The sequence below is a fragment of the Octodon degus genome, unplaced genomic scaffold (genome assembly GCF_000260255.1).
Source record: "Octodon degus isolate 3935 unplaced genomic scaffold, OctDeg1.0 scaffold00043, whole genome shotgun sequence".
Classification (NCBI taxonomy): Eukaryota; Metazoa; Chordata; class Mammalia; order Rodentia; family Octodontidae; genus Octodon; species Octodon degus.
The window spans coordinates 15,811,908-15,833,034 of NW_004524619.1; the positions used below are offsets into that span (position 1 = coordinate 15,811,908).

General features: G+C 50.2%; 1 protein-coding gene across 1 annotated transcript in view; it reads left to right on the plus strand.

Moving 5' to 3' along the window:
- Ptprg (protein tyrosine phosphatase, receptor type G) overlaps positions 1–21,127 on the plus strand; it is a 703,518-nt gene that overhangs the window by 622,941 nt on the left and 59,450 nt on the right. Inside the window, exons 9-10 of the mRNA XM_004631705.3 lie at positions 2,970–3,042; positions 4,742–4,984. Of these exons, the coding sequence (XP_004631762.1) occupies positions 2,970–3,042; positions 4,742–4,984 (316 nt within the window). The remainder of the gene's footprint in view (positions 1–2,969; positions 3,043–4,741; positions 4,985–21,127) is intronic.

Below are 21,127 nucleotides of genomic sequence, written 5' to 3' on the forward strand. Positions count from 1 at the left end.
AAAGCAGAATAGAAGCATGTTCCTCAGAGGCTGCTCGATGTGGGAGTGGAGACTGTGAGCCCAGCAAAGCTGCCGGGAGGTGGCCGAGCCTTCCCATCCTCCTCCCTGGTGCTCAGGGGCTGCTCGGCATCCCTGCCCATGCTTCCTGTGAAGGTGGTTCTGCAGCCCACACATTCTCGAGGGCGGGGTCCGAACTGACTGCCTGGCTCCTGGCCCTTCAAGCACAGGAGCTTTGCACCCCCATCCATGTGGGGTGGAGTGCAGAGGTATTCAGGGGTGACTGAGTGCAAAGTGGTATATGGGCGGAGCCGCAGCATGGTTGATTTCTAATTCATGGAAAAATGAAACCTCTTCAAATATAAAAGGTTATTTTTATATTTGCTCAATGAGACCAGCCAATGGCAAAAACACAGAATCCGGGAATAGTGGCACAGCTTTAATCTCAATGCCAAGGGAGGCTGAGGCAGAAGGATCACAAGTTTAAGTCACATGTCTGCAACTGAGTAAGACCCATCTCTAATTTGTTTTTAAGAGGCTGAGACTGGGATATAGATGAATGACCATTTGGTATCTGTGTATTCAAAATGGTTAGGAAAGATATATAGCTACATTCTCTTAATTCAAGGAATAAAAGGATTGGGTCTAATAATGTTTTTAAATAGTATATCATCTGCATCTTGTACAACAAATAACCACTAGGAAGGCAGTATGCAATGTGTTAATTATTGGAACTGTTCTACCAATTTGATTTGAAAGTGTCTCATTGCTGTTTATTTCTCAATAAAATTATAGGGGGAAAAAACGTGGCTGAGATTGTAGCTCAGAGAAGAGCAGCCCTGGGCCTGATCCCCAGCACTAATGAATGGAAGGGTGGATAGGTAGCTGGATGGATGGACGGATGGACAGACAGGCAGATGGGTGGGTGGATGGCTGGCTGAATGCACGGGCAGGAAGGAATGAGAATGACAGGAGGGAGGAAGGAAGGTTCAAGGTTAGGTTCTTCTCTTGCATTGGTGGCACTGCCACTTTGCACAGGGAAACTGGCTCACTAGAGTAAGTATGCAGGAGGGGCCCTTGAGGAGAGCAGGCCTGGTGCACAATGTCTGAGCAGTGCGGACTGTGGACGCAGGTGGAGACCCCGCAGGAAGGGCGTGTGCCACGTAGAAACTCAAGCCCTTTCTGTTGGCCTTGAGCATTTCCACAGAAGCCTTTCTGCTTGTGCAGTTTTTTTGTTTTTGTGGTACTGGAAATCAAACTCAGGACCCTGCGCTTGCCAGACAAGCACTTATTCTACAGAGCTATCTCCCCAGCCCCCATTGTGCAGCTTTTTATGTCAACTCTTGTCTACCCATAGGCCACAGCATAGAAAGAATTACCCTGGCAGGGCGGGACGGGGCTCCGCCAGCCCACTGTGCAGTTGCTAGTGAGTGGCAGTGCAAGGTCCCAGGCCTGCTGGGTGCTCTGGCTTCCCAGGGTGCAGGGCGGTTGTGGAGAGAATCCCATTTTTTCATGTAGCCTTGCAGATTAAGCTAGCATCACATAATCCCATGACTCCCCAAGTCTCCCTTGCTGGAGGAGGGATCAGAGACACAGTGGCATTCTCCCCAGTTTAAGTGACACACGGTCAGCTGCAGTGGGAAATGTTAAGTGGGAAAATCTAGAAATTAACAGCTTTAATTGTATGCCATCCTGAGGAGACTGAAGAATGTCACACACTTGCTCCACCCTGCTGAGGATGTAAATTCTCACTGTGTCCTGCACATCCATGCTGCACGCTCTGCCCACCACCACCCCCAGTCCTCCATAGCCTGTGCAGGTGTCAGGCTCGCTGTCTTGGGTCAGACTAGTGTGCAAGGACCCCAGCTGTACTCAGTGACGGCCCCGGAGAACTAGACTTGTGATGCTCTCCATTCAGATCCACCGGACAGCAGCCACACAGCGCTTCTGCTTGTCCAACTTCTGTACTTCAAAAAGAAAAGTTGTATGCCAAAGTCTCTTAAGGTGTACAAAATGGCACATTTCTTGGGAGAGACCACATGCACATAAACATTCGTTCTAGTAGGTTGGCTGTTCTATTTTTTTAATCTGTGTAATTTGCAAATTGAACAGGTATATACATATAGGGAAACAACTATATACACAGTATTGGGTGCCATTCATGGCTTCACATACTTTCTGGGTTCCTGGAAGGCAACACAGGAGACTGCTGAGATCTGGGGACACAGCCTGTGCAGTCTGCTGTGGGTGCCCAGAGATGCCCAGCCATTCCTAGCAGTTTGCAGGTTTTTTGGGGTCACAGAACAAATGAGGCAGCAGCACAAGTGTGTTTCTGAAGGACATCAGAAGTATGGCCCAGCTTCGCCTTGCCTTGGGGCAAACTTGCCAGCCCTTTTCACCAGCAGTCTCATGGCTGACAGCCAGACCACAACTGTTCTGACTGTCCCTAACACGTGTGCTCAGCTCTAACATCCGGGACTCAGGTGCTGCTGACATGCGGAGCACTCACCATTACTGGCTCTCTGCTGGCAGCCTGAGGATGGAGTCGGGTGAGTGACGGTGGCACTGAGCTGCAGTGAGTGGCAGGGGTGGTAGTGATGGTAGTCACAGTGCTGAACATTAGCCTGGGATGGATCAGGGCCAGCCAGCATGCTAAATTATGTATGTGTCCAAGCTGCTGTAAGTCTCACAGTGGTGCCTCATTTCACAAACTCGATCCTTTCGTTTTGATCACAAGTAAAACTGGACGAGAATCAAATCAAACTTCGCCATTAGGTCAAGGCTAGCAAGCATCAAGTTGATCCCGTTCTGATCCAATTCAGTTTGCGACCAGAACAGTGGAAAGAATTAAGTTCATGAAACGAGGTACCACTGTCTCTGCACTTACAGAGAAGGAAAGCAAGGCAAACAGGCCACTTAGCCAGAGTCGCCAGCTGGCAGGAGACAGCTTTCTACTGCTCTCCTAAATGCAGGTGGGAGATTGGGCCTGCACAGGGACCCTACAGCAGCCATGCACCGCTACAGCTGGGTGGTGCGGCTAGAGCGGTACGAGATGACAGTGCCGTGTGTGGTGATAGGGGGTTGGCTCAGTTTTAAGTCTTCCTCATGAATGTGCTCACTGACTTGTGCCCATGCTGCCATTTTAAAGAGGAGAAACTGTAGGCCCAAACTAGTTTAAATTATTGTTGAAGATAATGGAAAAAAGTGTCAGAGCTAGGATTTGAACCTGTGATCTCAGCTGTACTCTGCCCACAGAGATGGGACAGAGCAAGGACAACTGTAAACCAGGGTAGGTGGATGCATTCCTGGCAATGGAGCCAGCAGGGGAGGAAGCGGAGAGGTGACCTGGCCTGGCCACCATTGGATGCACGTGGCTGGACCACAGCCACGCGGGAGGGGCCAATGCAGGCTGGATGGAAGGGGTTGTTCTTCCTGTGTGGGCACTCATGGTCAGCCTGAGCTGCCTCTGGGAGAGTGACAGGAGCTGACCTCAACAGTCACCTGGAGTTGGGATCCAGACCTGTACTAGTACTGCAAAGACAAATTCTGTGGATCAGAAACAAAATCAGCTCTTTGGTCCCCATTGTTTCCTAAGGCTGTCACACTGCCAGCAGTTGTCACCCTGAGGGCTGCCCCACAGCCACTGCTACTTGGACACTGTCCCCCCAAGGATGTCAGACAGCGCCAACATCCATAAGCCCCTGCCCTGAGGTGAGGTCCCACAGCAGCACACACAGAGGTGAGTCTACACCCAGCCCCGCTCAGGCTGGCTGCGCGTGCAAGGCCCTGAACACGCAGACAACATTCTCCCCTCCAGCGGTGGCCACCACCTGCTCTGACTCTAGGCCTCCATGAGCAGCTGAAGCAAACTTTCAGTACTCACTTGGGGAGGAGGCAAGAGAGGGACAGACCAAAGTGCCACCACACAGATGGACCTGTGACTTCAGGGACCCTGTAAGGTGCCTTGGAAGCTCACCCTGTAAGGTGACTTCAGGGACCCTGTAAGGTGCCTTGGAGACAACCACTGCCGACCCCTTCAGAAGGTGCAGAAATCCCGAGGTGACCTTCCTGGTTGCAGGACGGTAGGCGCACCGTGTCCCTGGCTGGCCAGGAATGCCTGAGGAACTATCATGTTCCCAGCTGTCTGGATAGAAGAGACATGGCTTTTGCGTCTGCTTCCCTCTGTCCCCACACATGGCCGGCTAGCCACCTTCTTCTGTGCAGAGAGTACTGAAAGTACTCACATACTCACAGGGCTTATGGATGTTGGCACTGTCTGACATCCTTGGGGGGACAGTGTCCACAGGGCCCTATGCCATCGAAAATCCCAGGCCACCATGGTGACAGCACCAAGGCGTATACTGAATGACCATCCCAAAGCTGAACTGGCACGCGGCCACTGCAGGAGGAGGCAGTGGAAGAGAAACTGGCAACAAGCAGGCATCACAGCCCCCAGGGCTGCCACGGTTCCTCATGAACCCTACCACAGAGGAGGTCCTGGCTCTAGGGAACACAGGAGGCGCCCTACCTCCTTCCTGCCCTCTGGGGATTTGATCTCACACCCTACTGCATCCAGCAGGGTGGGAATGTTCTGAGTCAGGATCCACTTCCGTCTGCTGCAGAGCTCCCTTCAGCTTGTGAGCAGATCCTTGCCCCTGGCCATTAGAGGATGCAGCCTGAGAGAGACCGCACGTGGCTTGGGACAGGTGGCACAGAGGCCTGCGGATGCTTCCGCCTGGCACAGGACAGCCAGCGGCTGCCGGGCTCTGGAAGACACACTGAAGTCCACGGCCTGCTCTGCCTCCCACGCTTGCTGCCTCATCTGTCTAACTGAGCTGCTCTCTCTCTCCACAGCAGAAAAGAACACCTCTGGGATGATAAGCCGCGTCTCTCCAGGGAGGATGGAGTGGATCATCCCTCTGATCGTGGTCTCAGCCTTGACCGTCGTGTGCCTCATCCTTCTCATCGCCGTGCTAGTGTACTGGAGGTGAGTACTCAGGCCTGCCCAGTGGGTGCAGTACAGCGTTCCCAGGGTACTCCCCCTGGGAGGAGCAGCCAGGGCCTCTGGTCCAGAGAACAGGGTCAGCGGAGTGGGTCCAGTGTCCTCACCGAGGAGACCCTCTTGTCGCTGCACCGTGACACAGGCCAGCACCACTTTGTAGGTGAGAAATTTATAGTAAGCTTCTGCAATTTAACGTCCAAGAGGCTTTCCTTCATTATCAGGGTGACGAAGCTCAAATGCTAGTCCTGCTGTTAGCTGGACGCAGGTCCTATTTCCATGTGAACCTGCCACGCGACATACTAAGTTCTACAGCATTCCCGGTTCCTCAGAGTCCATGCTTTCTTTGGTTGCGTTCACGGAACAACTCCTCTTTCTCCTAAGTTTTTTCATAGCCTTTTGCTGAAAATTAAGGGTGGTGATAGGAAAACCTGGCATATGATGGTATTATGTAGCCTTTCAAGCTTGTGAGATAAAAATGGCAGGTGGCAGGAAACTCTTGCTTTATCATGGTCCTTGAAATGGCTCTCTCGGGGCCCTGGGAGCCGGCCCGCGGCCTCTGTGCAGAAGCCCTGTGCGTTTTCAGCAATAGTGCCAGCAATTCCTTGGACTGAGCTGGCCTGCCGCACTCTGGATGCCCCGCCCCTCATCTCTTGGGGGAACAAAGGCGGCTTCTACCTTTCAGTGCCCTTTTGGTCCCCCTCCCTCCATTCCATGTTCACTTAAATTCGAACCCCAACTGTGTGCCAGGTGATCACTGAGTCACCAGTGACACCGAAGTGACCAAAGCATAAATTCCTGCCTTCTCTCAAGTTTACACTGTAGTAGAGGAGACAGGGGAAAGCAGAACAAATAACTAAAGCGTAATGCCCATGACAGCATTATGTACAGTGCGGAAACAGTCCCTTTGGGCCTGGGAGGGGCATGCCGGAGCAGGCCCGGGGCTGTGACAGGTGAGCAGAGACTTGCAAGTGGGATCCCACGGGCACAGAAGGAGCACAGGGAAGAGCGGGGGCGAAGGCCCTGGGCAGCAGGGTGCCTGGCACGCTGCCGGGGGAGCTGGCCAGAGAGCTGCCCCTGGAACTCTCAATGAGGACAGAGGGTGTGGGGCGATCCCCTCTGGTAGATAAATGCAGAAGACGATGAAGGCGAGATGGCTGAGCAGGTTAACACTGCTTTTGACCCTGACTCAAGAGAGGTTCAGAGCAGAAGAGCTGCCATCTGACTTCAGGATTGCTTGGCTTCTGGGTCAAGGGTCTTAAGAGGGGCAGGGCCGCAGTGCAAGCCAGGAGGGAGAGCACTCAGCTACAGCAAACTGAGGCCCTGACTTGGGTCAGGTGTGGGAGGCCTGCGGGTGTCCAGCGTCAGTTGCATGCTGCTGTAGTTTCAAAGGGAGCCCACAGTGTGTCCTGGGCTTTGTTCACAGGGGACCAGGTGACAGAGGAGTCCACCAGGCTCTATGGCACTGTAGGACCACTGTGCTGCAGGGTGCATGGGGTGAGGTACCTGCATTTAGGGTAGCCTTGCCAATGTCGACTCAGACCCCTGTCATCCCTTCTCCTGGAGAAACCATCTGCTAGCAGATCTGTATCTGGCGCCCCCATCATGGAGCATTGGTCTGGGTTTAACCAAGCACAGAAGGTGACAAACCCCCTCCCCCCTCCTCCCGCCACAACTAGCATACCAGTCTTGTCTTGTGCCAGTCTCTGGGCTCTACCCAGGGCTGCAGAGATAGTGTGACTCCCCACCTAGGAGCAGAGGGCCCACAGCTCTCTGCCCACTAGTACCCTAGATTAGCAATCCCATAAGGCAGCACCTGTGCCAAGCAGCTCTGGCAAACACCTCTCAGTCTCATCTGCAGCGCCACCTGGGGAGCTCTGCCTGCTCTTTACATATCATGGGGACTGGGAAGGACTTTGAAACTCATGGCATGGACACCAGCCAGCTAAAGTGGGAGCGTTTCCTGCATGCTTCTCACAGAAAAGGGCTCTGGCCACAGTAAAGGCAGCCTTAAGACCTGCCATTTAGTGTTTTTTCCTTTGATAAAATGCTTTTCCCTGAAAAGCTCAGGGAGTCCTAACCTGTAATGCAGTAACAGATCTGGCCTCAGATGCTTTTCATAATATAATTTCTCCCTAATTTTGGTTTCCATTAACTAGGGCTTTAGCTTTCATTCAATGGAGTCTAGATTTGAGTTTTTACCAAACTCTTATGGTCAGACCAAATAGAAAAGTAGAGTGAAAAATAAAGTAGAATAAGAATAAAAGAGAAGAAAGGAGAGAAGAAAATAAAACCGAGTTAGGTGAGGCAGATCAGTTGGCTGAACTAAGAGCAGCCTGGCAGCCAGGGCCTCTTCCGGCCACCTTCTTCCCATTGTGAAGGAAGCCCTGGGAGCCTACAGGGAATCAGCATGTAAGGTGGAGACCAGTGTCCCTTTGGTAAGCACAATGCTCCTGCCTCCGCTGGCAGTAAGAGAGGGAGCTGCTTGCAGACTTGACGGGTGGAGCAGAGAGGTGGACCTGCGCCTCCTGGATCAGTTCCCCAGGTCGCAGTCTGCACCCTAGGCTCAAACCAGCTCGAACCAGTGCCTCGGCCACACCCCACACTGGTCCTGCTCAGCTAGTGTTCTGGATTCTGTGTGTTCCCTCTCATCTGCTTAGCTGCACATTAATGAGTCCATGAGGTGGTGAAAACTTATGTTCTGTGCATTCTCTCTCCACCCTTCTTCCAGTGCTGTGCACTGTACAGTGGTGCCAGTGCTTCCAACGTTCAGGGGAGGGGGTGCCAAGCACAGAAGTGGCACCGTCTGGCAAGCTGTGTGGTGGGGGATGTTACAGCTGTTTGCCTGTGACCTGAACCTCGACCAGAGATAGGCAGCAGTATGCAGGATTCCACCCATGATGGGCAGGTGACAGAAATCCATTTGAGTAGCTGTCACCATGGGGGGAAAGGTCTGTGCATTCATAAGCCTACACTATGAGGAGCATCAGGCCAGCTGGACTCCAAAGAGGAAACCAGGGCCCGAGCACCAGGCTGTGTGTGCCATCCTGGGGCCTGCTGTGTGGTGGCCTTCTAGTCAAGCAAGGCCTGTTTCCACATCGTGGTCTCTGGGAAAAGGCGTTTCCTTCCCACATTCCAGTTGAGTCCGAGGATGGTATGTCTAATAACTGACTTAGGTTCTTTCTCCATTCCCAGGGTCTTTGGGTGGGCAGAGGCCAGAACATGCTTATCAGAGCTGGTTTTTCTGTGTACTGTGGAGCACAAAAGCAGGATGTAATAACATTGGGGCTTGCAAGGGAAACAATACAATACATGACACATTTTGTACGATTATTGTATAATAGTCACCCAAAGAAGCATATTTAAAAAGAGAGTGCAAGAAATCTATTCACACACTAAAGACCAAAGAATACAGCTGAAGGCCTGGATCCCACTGCGTTGTCCTGCCTGAATCCGACAGCCCTTAATAACACCTGCCACATGTCCAACTGGAGGCCAAGAGCCTTGGACAGTATCTCATACAGGCCCATTTCTCAGATCTACACTAGGAAGGCCCAAAGGTCAGTGGTAGAAGCCAGAAAGTCTGCATCAGTGGGATAAAGAACCTCTGCTGCCAGGCTGAGGGATCTGACCTGGAGCCACGAAGCAATGCTCAAGGTGAGAACCAGAGCTCTTCTGAAACTTACCACAGCCATCCTTAGTGACAGTGAGATCCAGAGCTCCTCTACAGATGAGGAAAGCCGAGTTCCCATCAGGAAAGCCAGTGCAACAAGCTTCTCCAGGACAGGGAGCAGTGTACTGTCTTCCCACTCACAGCCAGGCCAGCCAAATAGCTCAGCAGATTAAAGCACCTGCTCAGGCAGATGCAGGGGCTGGGAGCTCGATCCCCAGGCCTGCCTTGCCAGCCCCGCCCCCAGGGTGCATAAGAAGGTGATGGAGACTGGGCGTGGTGGCTCGTACCTCTAATCCCAGCACTTGGGAAGCTATAAACAGGAAGATCACTAAGAGTCCAATCTATGTAGTGAGACCCTGTACACCCTGTGCTAAAATACAAAAACAAAAACAAAAACAAAAACAAAAACAAAAACAAAAACCTTTAGGGCTGAGGATATAGCTCAGTGGCATAAGCACCTGCCTGGCAAGCACAAGGTCCCAATACCACGCAAAAAAGAAAAAAAAAAAAAAAGGCAGCCTGAATTACATATATAGTGATGCCCTATCTCAATGCAAAATAAATAAAAATAGAGTTGCAACCATCTACAGCCAGGAAGTGATGCTCAAGGTGAGGACAAGAACTCCCCCAAGTGAATCGCAGCCATCCTCAGCAAGAATGCGTTTCCAAGCTCCGTCAACGAGAACAGCCAATTCATCGGGGAAGCTAACATGACAAGGTGCTCCAGAAAAACCAACAACCCTGGTTCCTCTCCACTTCTTTTATACTGCCAGCCACAAGCCCCAAATGGGCCTCCCATACGCAGGCCCATGCTAGTTCAATTCAGCTGGGTATTACAAGTTGACCACCAGTTCGCAATGCACCCCATGGGGTCACTGACACTGCCATCCAAATTGAACTGAAAGCTGGCCAACAGGGGGCTTCCCAAGGGACCATGGAAGCCCAGGAAGTGACTAGTGTAGGAGACTCCATGAGGTGTCCTGTGAATTAAGAAACAAGAAAGCTACTCTTGCTGCCTGGTGGGTATGGGACATCTGTAGCCTCCTGCCACACGAGAAGCACTGAGCACTCCTACTATGCGCTGTGCCAGGCTACTGAGGCAGGGAAGAAGCCCTGGTCCCTGCCAGTTCATAGAGCAGACAGAGGGAGCAATATGATGAGGAGGTGCTGGGAGGAGAAGGGGTTCACGCAAGGCTTGGGCTCTTCCTGGAAAGATCAGGGTCAGGGAATCTGTGCAGGATGTCTGAGCACCAGTAGGCAAGGAAAGGGGTGAAGGCACAGAGGTGTGGAGGAAAGAGGTTGGCGGGACCAAGGCTGGCCTGCTGCCAGCACATGCGTGTGGCTCGGGCACAGGAGTGACATACAGCAGCAGAGTGTGGGGCACAAGGACCTGGGCAGGAGTGCTCTGGTAAGTTACCTGGGGAGGGTGTGCCTTACCATAAAGAGGACTGAAAGAACCTGGAAGTACTAAGGTGCAGGATGGGTCCGACAGACTCCGAGCTCGGGAGCCAGAGGAGCGCAGGCCCAGACCCTCCACTGGCATGGTGCGCACACGTGCACGCTCACTGCGCACAAAGGGCAAACATTGGTTCTGGGAAGGCGAGAAAGTTAGCTGTCTTCTGCGGGTAAAACACAGATACCTTTTGGTATGTGCAGAGATGTGCCTGTTTAACGGTATTAGCATGGCCGTGGGGCTGGCTGGGTGAGGAGAAAATGTCTACAGAGGGCCCTCGGGGAGGTGCTTGTGCCAAGCGGGGGGAGCGGCACTGCCTCGGAAGAAGACTGCTCCGGGTCTTCACGCCTTCATCTGCAAGGCATGGTTCACAGAGGTGTGCCTGGGCCCGAGTGAGCGGCCTGTGCAGCCTGGGACACGCTCGTCCTGGTGCCTGGTTCAGGGCGCGTGGAGGCATTCACTGTCGTTTCATGCCAGATCTGACCTCTGGGAAAGAGACCTGTATTCTGGGTCCTGAAGGGCCTAAAAGGGAGATCTGAGAAAGAAAACCTATTGACAGATCTACGTAAATTTATTGATAAATTTAGCAATGAAATGGTCAGTTCCTGGGCTTTTCTTTGGTAGTAGTTTTTGATAGCTTCAAGTTGATTGACTGATACTGGGTTATTTACAATTTTTATATTTTCTGGATTTAGCATTAGTAAATCATGTGTATCAAGTAATCTGTCCAAAAAGGAAACTCTGATGTTGAATAACATAACCTACTTATTTTTCATTAACTTTTCTATTTTACTGACCATAGTTGTAGCTTAGGAAGGGATCTTTATGGCAGTTTAAAGCAGCTTTACTGCTTACGCTAACGTGGGTCTGCACTAAGTATAAAAAGATACTGGGAGAGAGAACAGGAAACCCAGTAGAGATTTTAGTATACAATCCTGGTGTGTTAAAGTTGGTAGAAGACAGATTTCAAGCTCTTGTCTCGTGCGTTCATGTCCATCGTGAGCACAGGAAGGAGCCATCTGTCAATCTAGTGCTGAATCACTCCACACCAGTGTAACCACATATGCAGGTAGAAAACACTCTTTCACTGAGTCTCATCTTTAGACTTGCAGAAATTTTACCAGGTGTCACTGCCTCCTTGATAAGAGTGCAGTTCATGGAAAGAAGGGTGTTTTGTTGACACTGCAGTCATTTTCTTCCCTGGGTATGCGATGGGAGACCGAGGGGACTAAGGATGAAGCGATGCAAACTGCAGATGCGGAGGGGTGTGGTGCTGCTGTAATGGAGCTCAGCAAACAGGTGCAGGGGAGCCCAGGCATGCCTCTCTGCTGCCATACATGTGGGTGCCTGACCACAGCTGCTCCTGGGCCACGCATCCCTCCTGTGTCCTCATGGGAGCAGTAAGGGCACCGAGAGCTGTGAGGAGCTCAGCACCCGCTCTCCACCCACCTCCTGCAGCAGCCAACACATCCATGCTTGCTTGCTGGCACCTGCATGCAGATTAGGTATCCGTGCCCCTTCCACCGCAGGAAGGCCACAACTAGCGTACCAGCAATGACTGCATTTCAGCAAGTGACTTGAAGGGACAGCAAAGAATGAACAGTCCAATCAACACTGCCCATCAGGGTTGATCTCACACTACGGTGTAACCGGCCAGCAGCACAGGCGGTGCCCCAGGCAGAGGGAGCACATCTCGCTTGTCCCCAGACACAAAACAGGGTGACCACTCAGGCAGGATCCTAGCGCTCCCAGGTTTTGGAGTCTCTTCCACCCCAGTTTTCATATTGTTGACCTAAGGCCTTTGGAGGCTGGCCCATTTATTCCTTGTTGCTCACCACTTCTTCGGTGCCTAGCGTGTGCCGGGCACTGGCAGCTCAGCCCGGAGCAGCATTCATGCCTTACAGAGGCTCTCTGAGAAGCTAAACAGGTACGTGAGGGTGAACTCAGCTAGGGCTCAGAACTCCAAGCCAGGGGCCCCACTCTGACTCAGCTGATACATTCTGCATGAGTTTGAACAGTTTTGAAAGGAAGATTCCACTTGAACCCCAATATCTGGCTTGGTGTGGTCAGTGAGGTGATGTGGCATCACGCCCGTGGCAGGCTTGCTGCGCAGAGCTGGCCACGTGGCCCCTTTGCACGGGGCAGTTCTGCCAGGTGCCTTGCACAGTGGCGAGAAAGGACAGGCGCTTACATTGAAGAGCTGTGGAGGAGGGCACAGCATCGAGGCACACTCATATCCCAGGGGACAGACTCCTCACACCACCCTTCTCGCATGCAAAGCAAAGCTGCTTTCAGGAGTACAGCTAGATCCTTTCCCGTGGGCTCTGCGTGTCCAAAGGCACAGGGTTGAGGCCTGGGCCTTCAGTGTGCTCTTGTGCTGGGAAGGAAGACCAAACCATAGACTTACTCAAAGCTGTTCTGACATCTGCAGAACTCCTAGCTTTTGAAACTGCTCACTGCCTGCCCAGCTCATCTCTTTCTGGAACTTGTTTCGGTAGCCACCTTTCAAGATTTCCTTTAACCATTAGGAGTAATTTTTCTCATCCGGCTCCTCAAAGCTTGACAATGTGTCCAACCAGTACAGAAAACAAGAAGTACATTTCATGGTGCCAGAGCATGGCTCCTCTCAGGGGTTGAGCTCACCGTGCTGCTCTGATGGTACACTGTCTTGTTCTGAGATGCTAAGGAGAGTGGACACGGGGAGCCTTTGCAGGTCCCTGGTGTTTGTTTCTGGAGGTGACAACACTTTTTTGTCTTCTCCATGCAGCTGTTCAGGAAGATCTTGGTCACGTGGCAGCTTACGCCACCAATCCCAGGCAAGTTTGCTCAATAAAAATTTCCCAAATGGCTACGTGGGGGCCTTTCAGAATTCACGAGAGCTGTCCGTTGTTATGGCAACCGTCCCCCTGCTGTCACGCTGGCCTTGAGCTGCCAGCCAAAGCTCTTGGAACAGGCTGACACACAGTCACCAGACAAAGGCGGGGAGGGGTGCACAGCTGAAGGGTGCCATTTAAACATGCTCTGTGGCGCTTCAAAGACCACAGGTTCTATTCAGGAGGCGCTGGGCAGACGCATTTTTACAGCAAGCTGCCTTTCCACGGAAGGAAAACTTCTTGTATGCTTGGTCAGTTCTTGGGAGTGAGTGTCCTTCCTGGAGTTCCTGAAACTTCAGGGTGCCCTCCTCCAGGATGCTGGCTTCCACAGCTTTACTCAGGTGGCCCCCTAATCATCCCAGCTGCTAGTTATTGATCGCATGGCATGTGCTCCCCTGCAAAGCGTCAGCTTAAGGGTGGTAAGTTTTAAGCGCCTGTGATTGTGTGTGAGGAAAAACTGCGGAGCTAGCCGGCTCCGCTCCAAAATTTCTGAAAGAGTGAATCTGGCAGAATTCAGAGCAGGGCTAAGGGTTGAGAAAAAGTCTAAATATTGTAGGAAGCTGCAGATTTCAAGTTTTTATGGAAATTTGTAAAATCATTCCAACACACAGATTAGTGTTCTTAGCCACAAGCAGATCCCTGCCGCTTGGAGGACAGTTGTGGTAGTGCCGCGATGTTCTCAACAGAGGGAGACAAGGGGTTGTGAGCCACCGCAGTCCCTTCCCCCTCGCAGCTTGCTTCCAGTTTCAGCTTCTCCAGATCTTGGCTCCTGCGCAAGCACTTTTACCCAGTACCCAGCCTAATGATTATCAAACTACAACTAAAGGAAAGCTGGCACAGAGGGAGAGGAAAGCCCTCACACTCGCGAATCAGAAGGCACTCAGCCCTGCAAGTGCAGAGCTTCGCACAGAGGTCAAGGTGGTGTGACGCAGTCACCTGCCCACCACACGGCTGGGCACTTGCCGAGAAGGCGCAGCGTGTCCATTCCGAGTTCATCTGGACCTTTCCAGCAGCGCTGTTCAGGAGGAGCGGGACTCTCAGTGTGAATTCTCCAGGCCCAGCCCGTTTCTTGGGGCGAGGGGAGGAGTCGAATACTACACAGAGACTCTCATGTGCTCCCCTGAAGAAGGTACACATCGTTCAGAGTCTACAGACAAAAAAAAGATGCGCTGATTAACAACATAAAAAAACGACGCACGAAAGAGGACTTCGGCGGCGGGGGGTGGCACCACGGAGGAAAGAAAACAACCCCTCACTAAGCACCGCCACCACCACCCCTTAGCAGCTTATTATCTGACAACAGCGCACCAAAAAACCACTGCGCCCACAACACGGCGGAACAACAGCACCTCCTCCCGCAACAACCCACAAGACCACGGGCTCAGAGTGGACAACACCCCCCACATCACACATAAAATCTGCGCACACAGCGCCACAGCCGCCCCCCCCTCCCCCAGAAGGGGCTCCTAAGCGACCGAAACACTAAGCACCCCAGCCCAAAAAAAGGAGAACACAGAAAACACAAACAAGGGACAAAAACACAAAACACCAGCAATCAGGGCTAGCACCTGGAGACAAAAGAGCAGCAGAACCAAAGCACACAAGGACACCACAGGAGCCCACAAAGCCGGGACGAGGCCCAAACGCAAAGACGATCGAGGCAGCAGCATGACCAAAGGGGAAAGAAAGGCAACCAAGTCCAAGCTCCAGGAACTGCAAAAGAGCGAAACAAATAAACAGACCAGAAAAGACAGGCAAAGAAACAAACAAAGAAAATGAAAAACCAAAAACCAACGGAGTACCTCAGCACGTGCACAAGAAGAAACAAAATACACCAATCACAGCAGCGCCACAATCAGAAAAGCCCCACCCAAGCAAAAGCAAGCAGCAAACTCCAGACAGAGAGGGAGGGCACAGGGCGGAACCCACAGGGACCAACTGCAAACCCCGGACTCCAAACCAGCCCCCTCTCTACAGCTTCTCAAAAGCTAGAAGGACAAACAAAAGAAACCACAACCACTTTAACAGACGTCTCAGCAAACCCCAGGAGCCGGACCGGAAAGGAAAGAACGGGAACAGAACAGCCAAGCCCTCAGTCGAAGCAAACACCTCACTGAGCTGAGCTATTGGCCCAGCCCACACCAAAGACTTCTAAACAATCACACCGAACACCCAACTGTACGACCCCAACTCCAAAAAGCAAGAAAAACAGACACCAGCACAGCGAGCGAAAAGCTCTTAACAGTGACAGAAAGCAACTCAGGCTCCGCCAGAATAGGCAAGTACACCAACACTGAGCTACGCAACCAGCCCTGGGTCGGCATGCACTTAAAAGGAAGTAAGGGCTAGAGAGGGGGGCCGCACACAAAATCCCAGAGGAACGCACCTAGGATAACAGCCAGTAAAACACCATAAGCCACACACGAAGCAAAAAAAAGGAAACTGCCTTGGGAAACACAAACTAAAAAATAATACCACGAACAAGACCAACCAGACGAAAAAGCAAACGCCCACAGAACAGCTGAAGCCCACAAAAAGGAAATCATGTCCCCAAAAAAGGGAAAGAAACGGGCCAAGAGGCCAAAATCCAAAAACGCCAGCACGCAGGGAAACAAAGACGGAAGCATAGAAGGCACAAACCCCAAACAACATGCACAGGCAAAGAATAAGACCCGCAGCAAAAAGCACTAAAAACCCATGAGCAACCAAACCAACACAAATGACCCAAGGCAAAGCCCAACCACAACCACAAACAAAACAACAAAAAACAAAAAGCACATAAACACAAGCCACCCAAAAAACCTCAAAAACCACACATCAAGCAAAGCCTGGCACGACAGGGCAAAACTCATAACTAAAGGGAAATAATCGAAAAACATAAAAAAAGCGAGACAACACACAAGAGAGCCATCACACCAAACCTCTGCAGACTAACGCAGAAAAAACACATGTAAAAGCAAAACAAGAACCTAAGAGTCAAATAACAACAGTACAAAACAGAGAGTAGCACCCAGGCACTAGAAACCAACCAAAATAGACAATCTACAACTGAATCATTCCACAGGATGACTACTATCAGTTGAAAAGGCGTAAAGAAAAACACAGAGCAATGAGAAAGTAACAAATCAAATAGAAAATAAAATTCCAACAAAAAAAAAAAACAAAATATAATTCAAAATACCTAAGAGATCAAAAAAAAATGGAATGAGAAAGTCCATAGTCTACTTCAAGCTGTACAGTGGTAGCATATTGGCCTTATAAGGAAATGATTGCTGGAACCAGTAATGTAATTAATCTGTTCTAAGATAATTTTTCAGTTCCTGAAGTTTTTTATCTTTTATCTGTTTATTTATTTGGTACAGGGTGTCACTATGGAGCTCAGATTCGTAGTGATCCTCTTGTCTCAGCCTCCCCAGCACTTGGGATTATAGGCGTGAGCTACCACACCAAGTTTTGGTGGCCAGCACAGCACACCCAAGGTGATGGGGTAGCGAGCACTGTATCATACCGGTGATCAAACTTGAGTCCTTGTGCTTCCAGACAGGCGCTCAGATCACTGAGCTACCTCCCCAGCCCCCGTTTTTAAGTTTTTGGTTTGTAATACATTATCAAAATTCCGAAACTGAAAACTAAAATAGAAATTCTCTTTATACCTTTGGATTTAAGGATCTCTACTTAAAAGAACTGGAGCCCTTAGACATATTTAAACCCTATTTTTTTAGCACTTTTAGTAGCCTTACACTGTGGCAAGCACAAGAATGAATGTCCCCATCCCCCCAAAGCTAATACAGTAACCTGGCAGGCCATCTCCTTCCCGTGTTTGGCTCCCCCTGTGGGCGTGGGCTCGCCCCCATCATAGTCTGGATCAGCTGAGAGAGGACTAGAGACCCTGTTGGTTGCTACAGAGCACTCACCTCCTCTGCGGTCTCCTCCACGTGGGAGGGAGAGCAGCCGGCTCAGTTTCGCCTGCGCCTTAGCCTTGAGGGTCGCCTAGTAAACGGCACGCACTCACCGAATCTACCCAGTTATGGCTTGTAGTGTAGGTGGTGTAGCTGCTGCTGCTGTTGCTGCTGTTTCTTTTGGCAGTGGTGGGAGTCAAACCCAGCGCCTTGCGTGTGCGAGGTGAGCACTCTACTGCGGAGCTGTGACTGCAGCCGTTTCCTTTTTACAGTAATGTAGTAACTGAAAGAAAAAGACTTGCACTCCAAGTGCTGTGGGTCCTAACTCCAGCTGCCCCCTCCCGAGCTACAGGAGGACACCGCCCTCTCGCCTCAGTCTCCTGCCCTAGAAATAGTTGTACTGAAGAGTTCCTCTTCCTGTGAGGGGAAGGGGAGCAGCCTGTGTGTGCTGCGTAGAGTGTGGAGGTCGAGTGTGGAGGTCGCGGCCCCACCCACGGGGAGAACAGAGGTCCTGGGGAGGCACAGTACTTTGCTGGGCCACGTTGCTAGCCTGGCTCAGCAGTGACCCCATCCTGCTTAGTGCTGTGCTAGAGGTCGGTGTGGGAGAGATGGGCCACACACAGCTCTGTCCTCTGGGGACCTGCCAGCCTGCACCCCAAACCTACGACCCCCTTTCCACCTGCTGGTCTGCAGACCCAGCCGCGTGCCACCCAGCTGCGTGCCACGGAGCCCAGGTCCTCTCCCCAGTGCTCTGCCTGCTGTCCAGCCCAGTCTCCTCCTCTGCAGCCCTCCTTCTGGCAGGAGGAAGGCCCCACCCCGTGACCCAGGCTTCTTCAGGAGGAGCGGGGATGGGGCAGGGCCAGGCCTCCACCAGGTTCCCTCCCTGCAGCCTTTGCCTTCTGTCCTCTCTTGTGTGCCCCCTTCCCCACACCACCTTGCAAGAGGTGGCCTGGAATGTGCCAAGGTTCCCACATGTGCCTCAGTAGCTGCAGGAGCTCTCCAGGGTGCCTGCCAGGGAATTTGAGGGGCCTCAGGTTTAGATACTATGCTTCCTGGCACTCACCGTAGCCCTTCCCAGCAGCAGGGAGGGCACTGGCCCCTCAGGCAAAGGGTGAAGGGGCAAGATCAAATCACTGACAGCCATTCTGAGGAAGAAAGCCTGGTTATAGCCCCAGGAGGGAGAGGACAGAGTGGTGCACCTCAGCGTACCTGGTGTGGAAGTGCAGGCCACTGGACACTGACAGCCACAAGACCAAATGCACATGGGCCACTCAGCAGGCCCCTGTGGCAGAGAGTGAAGGAGCAGAGGGGGGCAAGGCAGCTTGGTGCGAGTGTCAGTGCTGCCAAAAACAGAAGCCAGCTCGGGTTTTCAGCTTTCTAAAAGGCTGATCTAAGTTTTTGTAGGGGATGCTGGACTCCTTTCAAAATGACAAACATTCCTATGTCTCCCTCCCATCAGCTGGTCCTTGGCCTTGCACATAGGTAGCCACTCCTGCTAGTGACCCTTTCCTCCCTTTCATAGTGCAATCAAATGCTGCACACAACAGTATGGTACCTTGCTTTTGTGTTTTTACCTTAATGTAATTTATCTGTACACTTTCCCACAGAAGCCTGGTGTTTTTCCGTAGGTGTGTCAGGGTTTACTTCACCAGTCTCCTGGGGTCTTGCCCAAACTGTTCAAGCCATATAGTTGTGGATGCCTTTCTTCATTTGTCCTGCGAGTGCTTCAGTATATCTGTGGGATAAATGCAAGAAATTGGCAGTGTCACCGGGCACTAGGTGGTAGTTTCAGTGTACGCTCAGATTGCCTGCCTTCGTGGATTCTCGGGCTTCCGTGAGCAGCGCAAGAGGAGTCACGGTCCTCTCTGCAGGCTGCCTGCTGTGTGTCAGCCTTCTGGCTAACCTCATCCATAAAAAAGAACTGGGTCTCAGAGTAGTTTTAACTTAAGGGGCAGCACATCATTGAGGAGTTAAAACTTCCAGGAGTTTCTGCTTTGTTTCATTTTTACTTCTGAGTACTCTGTTTTGCCCATTTTGCCCTTTAGTTGTTGGTCTTTTTTTCTAATCACGACTGATATCCCCTCTCAGCATTATGGAATAGAAGAAGTCTTCTTCCCCCAGTTTGTAGTTTTCCTTTTAACTCTGTTTATGCTCTGCCTTAGAGTTTATATAACAGTTTACCTGTTTTTTTTTTTTTTTGTATTTTAAATTTTGAGTAAGAGAAAGACAGCATTTTGATGTTACTCCTTTGAAGTACACTTTTGGGTTCATATCAGAATAGTAAATTGTTAAATTTTGGGGAATGTAATCTACTTTTTAGTGAGATTTCTGAGCCAACTTCTTTTCTAGGTGACCTCAACAATTTCAAATGAATACATCATGGGGCTGCTCAGTAATACATGTCCCCCTTATCAGACTTTTAAACTATCACTCTCACAGCAAAATACAGTCCATGTATGTTAATTAAGTAGCTGCTAAAAGGCTCTTACTAGATCATTCTAGATTAAACATCCTGCATAATAAAGTAAACAGCTACATTGAGAGTTCATGTCCTACTGTCACCTGATCACCAGTCATCCCAAATCAGCAGTACTGGTGTCAGGCAAGGACCGCTTCTGGGCTCAGACGAGATGTTCAGAACCTTCTGGGCCGGAGCCCAAGGATAAGGCAGTAGCCTCACACCCCTGACATCCAGCCTTCTTTCCTACATGACAGTGGGGGCTTTGGGCTTGATCGTGTATGTCTAACTTTGTGAAAGCCACACAGAATATAAAACCAAATATAGGTTCTTTGTCTGTTCAAAATGTGATTTGTGAAGCATTCTCTGCTCTTCTTTATCTCCTGGAAGATATCACCAGTGTTTTGGGTTTTTTTTTTTTTTTTTTTTCCTTTTTTAAATTTTATGAAAAAAAAAAAGGTAAAACAAAGTTTCACAATAAAATACTAGGAGAATAAGAATTGTTAACATGTTACAAGTTGTTATCTTTAAAGTAGTTGTTCAGGGTATAAGATATGGGCATAAACACTCCACCAGTTGATATTAGTACAAACCTCCCTTTGTAATGAACTAAGAGACACTGCTAGTATAAATGACTTTCCTTTTCTCCCTTATCCCTGCCCTTTGCCTCCCCCCATCCTAGTTCCTTTTTCCTTTTGAGCATTTCTCCTGTTTTACAGTATCTATTGTACACTGTACAACTTGTTTACCCTTCCAGTTCCTCACACGAGGAAGACAATATGACGTTTATACTTGTGAAACTGACTTATTTCACTTATGAGTATGGTCTCCAGTTGCATCCATGAGCCTATAAAAGTCTCAAACTCATCCTTCTTTATAGTTAAACAGAACACCACTGTATAAAAATGCTACATCTTCTTTGAGCCATTCTTGGTAGATAGGCCTTTGAGCTGTTTCCAAGATGTAGCTATGATAAAGTATGCTGCTGTAAACATGGTGCATATATATCACTGTGGTATAATGTTTCCAAGTCTTCTGCGAAAATACACAGAAGGGGATTAGCTGGGTCAAATTGGACTTCTAATCCTAGTTCTGTGAGGAACCTCCACAAAGTGGCTGCACCAGTCTACACTTCCACCAATAGTGGGGAAGGGTTCCTTTCTCCCCACACCACCACCAGCATTTGTATAGTTGGTTTCCTGATATCAGCAATTTTTTCTGGAGTGAAATAAAATCTTTAGTGTTGTTTTAATTTGCATCTCTTAGATGACCAATGATGCTTAATGTTTTTTCATATATTTATTTTCTATTTGTACTTCTCTATCTGGGAGTACATATTCATCTCAGCTGCCCATTATTGGACTGGGTCTTTGAATTTGGGGGATTTGATATTTTTTCAGTTCTTTGTATGTTCTAGATATAAGTCCTTTGTCTGAGGGACAGTGGGCTAATTTTTTTTCCCAGTCGTGGGTTGTCTTTGTAGTCTATTGATTTCTTCTGATGTGAAAAAGCTTTTTAATGAGAACTACTGGGGTTCTTCCTGTGAAGAACTTCCTGTGCAGTTCAGTTTAGGTTTTGTTCATGAACTCTGCATACCCCTATGTCTTCAAGAGTTCTACCTACTTTCTCTCCAGTAGATTTAGTGGTTCTATTTTAATATTTAGATCTTTGATCCATTTTGACTTCCATTTAGTGCATGGTGAGAGACACAGGTTTAATTTCAGTCTCTGGCACATGGAAAGCCCCTTTTTCCGGCACCATTCATTAAAGAGGCT